Source organism: Pteropus alecto, unplaced genomic scaffold, assembly GCF_000325575.1.
Source record: "Pteropus alecto unplaced genomic scaffold, ASM32557v1 scaffold44, whole genome shotgun sequence".
NCBI lineage: Eukaryota > Metazoa > Chordata > Mammalia > Chiroptera > Pteropodidae > Pteropus > Pteropus alecto.
The window spans coordinates 3403969-3411257 of record NW_006436812.1 but is presented as its reverse complement, the minus strand read 5'-3'; the positions used below and the strand labels follow the sequence as shown (position 1 = coordinate 3411257).

The window sequence follows — 7289 nt, the reverse complement described above, 5'->3', positions numbered from 1 at the left end:
CTCCGACACTGAGAATTTAGAGGATGGGGTCCCCTGAGCTGCACCACGTTGGATTTTGATATTGAGACTGATTTCAACGATGACCATAGTGGGATCTGTTTCTAAAGCCAGGGTTAAGATTATCCTTGTATGTAGCCGCTCAAGTGCATAAGCCACAACCCGGGAGTGATGTCGGTTAGTTTTTTAAACCAGGGAGTAGGGAGAACTGGCAGATCCAGCCCCTGAAGGTGGCAGGACAGCCAGAGACTCCAGTGATGGTCAGAGCACTTGTCCTGGGAGAGCTGACCAGCAGGACTGTGGCTCTCAGGAGGGGTGTTTATGGCCCTTGGAACTGTGGGAAACAGCAGTTTAGACCACTTTTGAATGTGGCTAACATGAGGCCTGACCCTGGTCACACTTTGGGGCTGGTGACAGGTGAGTTCAAAATGATCTTTTCTCCAGATTAGGGATGGTAAGATGGACAAAGGGTGTGATTGCTGGGCCCATGTAGGGTGTGGCTCCAGGTCCTCTGTGGTGGGCAGAACCACTGGGCCCCCCATCCTGCTGCCCTCCTGGGCTAAGCAGGTAGCAGGTTCTCCCTATCCCTCTCCTGGCGTTGGATCCACTCCCCAGGGGTGGGACTGGACAGAATTCCCAACTGTATCTGATCCCGGGACCCGAGCCTGGCATCTGGGAGGCGGTATTAGGCCAGGTGGATGCAGAGGAGCCCTTGAGTGGAACCGGCAAGTGCCCAGATGCCTTTCTGCTCTCCAGGTGGACCGGGTCAGCTACCTGCTGCAGGAGATCTATGGTATCGAGAACAAGAACAACCAGGAGACAAAGGTATGTGCTGGTGGTGAGCATGCACTGGGCCTCCAGGCCAGCCTCACTCCCCAGCTTCCTTGCCACGTGAATGGAAGCAGGCTCATGGGAGTGGTTTGCCTGGGGTCCCCCAGCCATGGCCAGAGCCCCGCAGGTAGTTTGGTCGATAAGCCAGTTCCCTTCCACACTTTCTCCTGGGGGCCCCAGACTCCATCATTTTTTATGGAATTTTTAAGAGTTAACAGAGTCTACAGGACATTTTGTTCTTTTTCCAGCAAATTCACTGACTTGTTACCATCACTGGGCTGCTGGCCATCACGTCAGCCAGGGCAGCCTGGGCCCGCGGGGTCCCCTCTTCCCTGATCGGGCTTACCCAATATTGCCTTGGCCTTTCTATTCTCACAATCAGCAGTTCACTGCCTCCTGCTGGCTTTCTCCTCCCCAGATCAAGCCTCTGCGGTTATGCGCAGGGAGGGATGCGCCTTCCTATGACTGTGACAGAAGCAGGGTGTCCGACAGCTGGATCTGGCACAGCCAGGGAAGGGTAGCAGAGAACTGTGCCTTCGTCAATGTTTTTAAAGGCACACTGGCACAGATGAAACTGCTGCTGCTTTTTAAATCTCCAGAAGTTTCACACCAGCTGGAACAAGCCAGAAGCAGGAGGACAGGGCCGTTTGGCCAGGCCCCGAGCCTCAGAGGAGCAGTCTGCCCAGTTTGTGTGTTTTACACAGGCTGGCAGACTTTCTGTAAAGCGTCAGATAGTGAATATTTTTGACTTTACTGGCTCTGAGGGTGTCTGCCACATCTATTCGACACTGCCATTGTAGCATAGAAGCAGCTGCAGGCATTATGGAAGCAAGTGGGCAAGGCCATGTTTCAATAAAACTTTATTTACAGAAATAGGCAGCAGACTGTAGCTTGCTGATCCCTGTTTTAGAATGTTGCTGTCTCTTGATCCAGATACTATTTTTGTATTCCAGAAATTGCCATTACTGGATGAAAATATTTCAAGCAAGTTAGACTTGTCTGATTTGATTTTGTTTTTTGTTTTAACCAAATAAATGGGTACTTTCTGGAAGACATGTTCCATAATGTGGCATCTTTTCCACATTTTGTCTTTGATTCTGAGGAATAGAAAGACACCTGAATTCCTTGAGTTGGGGAGTGGGGGTGGGGCCACAGAGTCTCCTCTTTGCTGTGGGGTGGGCACGGGCTGCCTCTGAGCCTGGCCCAGCAAGTGAGACTCTGGGCCACGTCTCCTTGGTGACCTTCCTCTGCCCTCTTGGGCTTCCTTTTGCCACAGCATCCCCCTGAGGAAGTGGGGTATGGCCAATGAGGTGGCCAGGGACAGGAACGCCCCCTTCCTGCCCCTTAGCTGGCCCCCAGTCCCTAGCTCTCGGGAGGCCGCTGACCCTTGGGTCCTCGATGTCCCTGCAGCCCTCAGACGAGGAGAACAGTGACAACAGCAACGAGTGCGTGGTGTGCCTGTCGGACCTGCGGGACACGCTGATCCTGCCTTGCCGCCACCTGTGCCTGTGCAACTCCTGCGCTGACACGCTGCGCTACCAGGCCAGCAACTGCCCCATCTGCCGGCTGCGTGAGTGGGGACTGCCGCACCAGGGCAGCCGGGGGGCTGAGAATGACAGAGGCCGTCAGCCTCCCACTGGGTGTACGGCAAATTGGAACTTGGTGGTTAACTTAGGTAGTTACTACCCACAGCAACTACATGGGCATATGGATGAATCAGATCCCCCCAAATCTGCCTCCAGAAAGTTAGACTTCCAGAACAGATGGCCAGGGCAGGTGTTTACAGTGAAATTGGAACTGGACAGAAATTGATCAGTGAATTAAATCCTTATTTTAAAGGTTATGTGGGAAATAATAGAAAATTAGAGTGAAATGGGGAGGGTGCTATTCAAGGAATTAAATCTGGTTTCCTGGAGCACTCCAGATATTTTTTTTTTAGTCAAAAGCCATCATGTTGGGTATAATTCTGAATAAAATACTTGTTTTCCAATAGAAAGAATCTAAACGTTCTTGGGATACAGGTCCCACTGGGTCAACATGAACATTAAGTGGGTGGGAGAGCACCTGCCTGGAGGGTCTGTGGGACATTTTCATTTAGTAGGTAAGTGGTGGCTTTTTAGAATACGGCTTTTCTGCAGTTTTACTCCTCAGCTACTGAGGCTCCACTCCTGAGCTCTGAGCCAGGACACCTGGTGTCATGCTTGCCCTGTCACTATCTTCGGACTCAGAAAGAACCTGCCCGAGGTTGTGGCTAACAAGGGGCAGAGGTAGGATTTAAACTAGGGTCCGGCCCAGAGCCCACACTCTTGCCCCCGCTGACCGGAACTGGCTGCACCAGGGGTGTGCCTGCACAAGGACCGTAGGGCAGGTTGGCCATGCGGAAGTGGAGGACGAGGCCACGTGGCCATGTGGTCTGAGAGGTCCAGTGCCTGGAAGGAAGCCCCAGCCTTGACGGGACTTGGAGGCTGTGCACTGGGCCCAGAGAGATGGGCAGCGGGGCTCTGCCCAGCTCAGTCAGTACAGCATGGAGGGCAGTGGCCTCTCCTGTCTGGGGGACAGGCTGGGAGCAGAGAGGCAGGGAGTAGGGAGTAGGGGCAGGGGGGCCGGGGTGGTGGCAGGATCCTGAGCTGGTGCTGAATTGCAGCCTCCCCGGCTCGCTCCAGCCTCCTGGGCATTCTCGGTGCAGCAGCGGCCCCAGGGCTGGTGTTTGTAACACTTGGGCTGGCAAGATGGGCCAGGGCCTGAGGCCTGAGCCAGAGGTGACTGCTGTCAACCCTGGGGACTCAGTCGTTGCTCATCTTTTGAGAGGGTGCAGCTGATAACGTTTGTGACTCTTACGTGTGTGCCCTGCACTTTTTATTTAACTGCGTCTCACGAATGTTATCCTTTTGTGAGTGGAACTGACACTACAGGGTGACCGGTAGCCTGTGTCCCAGCTTATTTTCCCAGCTCCCTGTGCTGTTTCTAGTTTTCCCCAGTGTAGATAAACATTGTGCTGTCGTGAATGTCCGTGTACACACGCCGGCCTCCTGCCCGTTGGTTGCTTCTTCCTTGGTATAGCTTCCAGGAAGAGACCTGTGGTGTCCAGGAAGCACCGTGTGCTTCCAGCTGGTTGGCATTTGTAACTCGCAGCCACGTTCACTGTCTAATGTACAGTACAGAGTGTAGCGGGTGAGAGGCCGGCTACGCCATGCTTGCTGCCCCTGAAAACTCTGTCCGAGCGGAGACAGGCCATCCTGGCCTCTTTTCCTGTTGGGGATATTTCGTTGTGACTCTGTTCACCTGATTTGGAAACTTGGCTTGTCCCAGGACTGTTGTGGCGTGGGCGGGTGGTCCCTGGAGTTTGGAGGGTCTTGGTGGTGCTGGAACCAGCCCTTGCCTGACACCAGCCCTTGCTTTCCTTCCTTTCTGCCACAGCTTTCCGGGCCCTTCTGCAGATCCGGGCAGTGAGGAAGAAGCCAGGCGCCCTGTCCCCTGTCTCCTTTAGCCCTGTTCTGGCCCAGAGTATGGACCACGATGAGCACTCTGTAAGTGCCTCTTTCTCCCTGCATTGGAGGGTGTTGTGGCGGAGAGAAGAGGGGGTCTGGAGGAAGCCCCTGCCCACTCTCCAGGGCCTGACAGGTGTCCAGATGCTTCCAGGGCCTGCCTTTGTGTCTGGCTCCCGGTTGGACTGGGTTGATCAGGCAGGCCAGAAGGAGACCACCTGGGCACCCTTGGGGCAGTCAGTACCCAGGCAGGACCCAGACTGTCTAGATAGCACCTTCACCTGCTGGCTCTGTGGTCCTCTGTCCTCATCTGCCCAGCGTGGCCCCACAGGTGGCTGTGAGGCCGAGTGGGGTGATACAGGCTGGGCCGGTGAGCTCCAGTTGCAAGGATTGCTGGCAATGGCAGGTGCCCCTTCACTGAGCTTGAGCCATGGTGTCTGTCACCGTTGCTCTAACAGGTGAGACAGCTGGGGTACTCTGTGGGTCTTGGGAAGTGAGGTGGCCTTCAAAGAGTGGCTCTTAGATGCCCTCCGTGCGTTCCCTGCCCACCCTTCCCCAGCCTGGGCGCATAGGAGGGCACCTCAGCAACTGGCCACCGCCCTTGCTCCCTGAGAAACTGTGAGGTGGACCTTGCTGCAGGCAGACGAGGGGAGTCAGACTCTGGCTTTGGGGACCTCTCGAGAGAGATGGGCAGAGACATGAAGAGAGAGAGACACACAGAAAAACAGAGAGATATATGGGCAGAGACAGGTGCCGACCCAGATGGGCAGAGACATGTGGAGACATGGAAATGCAGAGAGAAGGGGAGAGATACCACACAGAAAAACAGAGAGATATATGGGCAGAGACATGTGAAGACATGGAAATGCAGAGAGAAGAGGAGAGATATAGAGAGAAAGGGGGAGAGACAGACAAAGGGACAGAGTGATACAGAGACAGAAAAGAGACACAGCAGGGAAGAGAGTGAAAGGGAGCTACTTGGAGATGGACAGACAGGGAGAAAGATGGAAAGAGACATGAAGAGTGACAGAGACAGGGATAGGGCAGAAAAGAGGGCAGATGGGGGAGGAAGGACCAGGGAGCAGGTTGGGACAGGCCCGGGTCCCGAGTTCCCAGATCCCAGGAGGCTGCGAGTGTTGTCTGCTGCGAGTCTGTTTCTTGGCTCTCGACTGAGGTTGTTTGGACTCAGCGATTCTTAGAGAATCACTGAGAAAAGGACCCAAACCCTCTGATTGGCACCCTCCAGGGTGGGCTCCTGCACTGGGCTTGTGGGTGTGATGTGTTTGACCCACACAGTGTTTCTGAAAATTGGGCCAATATTTAAAAGTCTGGAAATTTCCCTGAAAACTCAGATTTCTGGCTTCTCTTTCAAAGTCTGAAGGTGTGGTCTTGCAGCTGGCACAGAGGCAAGGCTGCCCCTGGGGACAGGTCCCCGTCGCCCCTCTTTCTCTGGGGGTAGCCACACTGTTTTACCTGTGGACCCTGTCAGCACAGGGCCAAGGACTCGGAAACTAAGCCCTCCACTGTAACGTTGGACTCGATTACGATGCTGCACTTTTTCTCCAACAACGTATTTTTGGGGGAAAGAGGAATAGCACTTAGGCATGTTTTGCCCCTGGGAAGAGAGGACTCTGGCTATTTCGCAGAGGAGCAGCTGCTCAGGTGGTGGGGTTTTATTGTCGTTTGTGTGTTGTCCTCCCGGTTTTTGCCCCAGTGTCTGAGGGTCAGGCTGGATCCTCCTGTGTTTGTTCCCCTTTATCCTGAGAGCCATGGTGCTGTCCATGGTGCAGGTGGGCTGGGGCTCAGGTGGTGACCCAGCACCTTCTTCTCTGGAGGTTAAGATCTCCAAATAAATGGGTTCTTCTTCTCTGCTGCATCTCCTGTACAGGCCATTTCCACATAGTACCACAGAGAGCCCGAATTAGGCATTTTCTTCATGGAGTCCATTAAGATCATCGCAGAGTGGGTGATTTGGGGCTGATTTTTCTCCCTAGCCTCTGTTAGGACTTAGATATAGGTGATAAGTTTATGAGGCCGGGCCAAGCCTCATGGAGGCACCTGGGGCCTGGGAGTCCCTTCTCCATGCCCAGCCAGGCCCACTTGTGAGGAGCAGCCGGCCACTGTCACACCTCCCTACCCTGGACTTGCTGCTCAGGGAGACCCAGACCGTGGGCGGGCATTAGGGATGGGATCAGGCTCTAACTGCAGCACGGCTCCTGGAGCTTCATGGATGTGCAGGCCCAGCCCAGACCTGCGTTTGCAGGGCCCCCGCAATTCACTTGCATGTAAAGTTTGCAGAGCACTGGGTCAGTGGCGCTTGTGGAAGCCAGCAGATGAGACAGACCCCACCCAGCTCCAGGGCCATACGGGGGGGTGCTAGTTGTAAAATGTATGATTTTTATCTTGACAGTGTCCCTTTAAAAAATCAAAGTCGCACCCCGCCTCACTGGCCAGCAAGAAACCTAAAAGGGAAACTGTAAGTGTGTTTGGCCCTGTGGCCACATCTCTGCCCCTCACCCTGATTATTAAGCCAATGACAAGTACAGGAAGTCATTTTCACCCCCGGCTGACGTGTTTGGTTAATTTAATCTGTCAAATCCACTCTCCCCAGTCCCGGCGTCCCTGCCCAGGAAGGGAGTTTTGTGGAACAAGCAAAGCTCAAGGTCTGTTGGCAAAAAAACCAGTCTCGTGGGTCCTCGCTGCCCGGCGACATACCGGCCTCAGGCCACCCCTTCCCGCCAGCTCTGCTTCCGCCCGTGGTCCCCATTGCCCTTGTTTCCCTTTTTTTTCTTGCTGGCAGTGGAACGATGTTGGAGGTGGAACTAATGTGGCTGCTAAATTTTGCAAATAGCATTCCTGGCGCTTGCTTGTCATCCCGCATCCCCTGCCCTTCACCCCTTGGGTTTTAGTTCTCTGGGCCAAGGACTTGGTTTTCTTGCATTTTCCCTGCATCTCAGGAAGCAGGCTGGGGGCCAG

General features: G+C 54.3%; 1 protein-coding gene across 4 annotated transcripts in view; it reads left to right on the top strand.

The window, feature by feature from the left end:
- Positions 1-7289, top strand: part of MGRN1 (mahogunin ring finger 1) — a 48593-nt gene that overhangs the window by 30858 nt on the left and 10446 nt on the right. For 2 of the 4 annotated variants that reach the window (XM_015591166.2, XM_006913858.3), the window contains exons 9-12: positions 754-822; positions 2239-2398; positions 4246-4355; positions 6724-6789. In XM_015591166.2, the coding sequence (XP_015446652.1) occupies positions 754-822; positions 2239-2398; positions 4246-4355; positions 6724-6789 (405 nt within the window). The remainder of the gene's footprint in view (positions 1-753; positions 823-2238; positions 2399-4245; positions 4356-6723; positions 6790-7289) is intronic. The other 2 variants (XM_006913859.3, XM_015591168.2) reach the window with 1 other exon arrangement.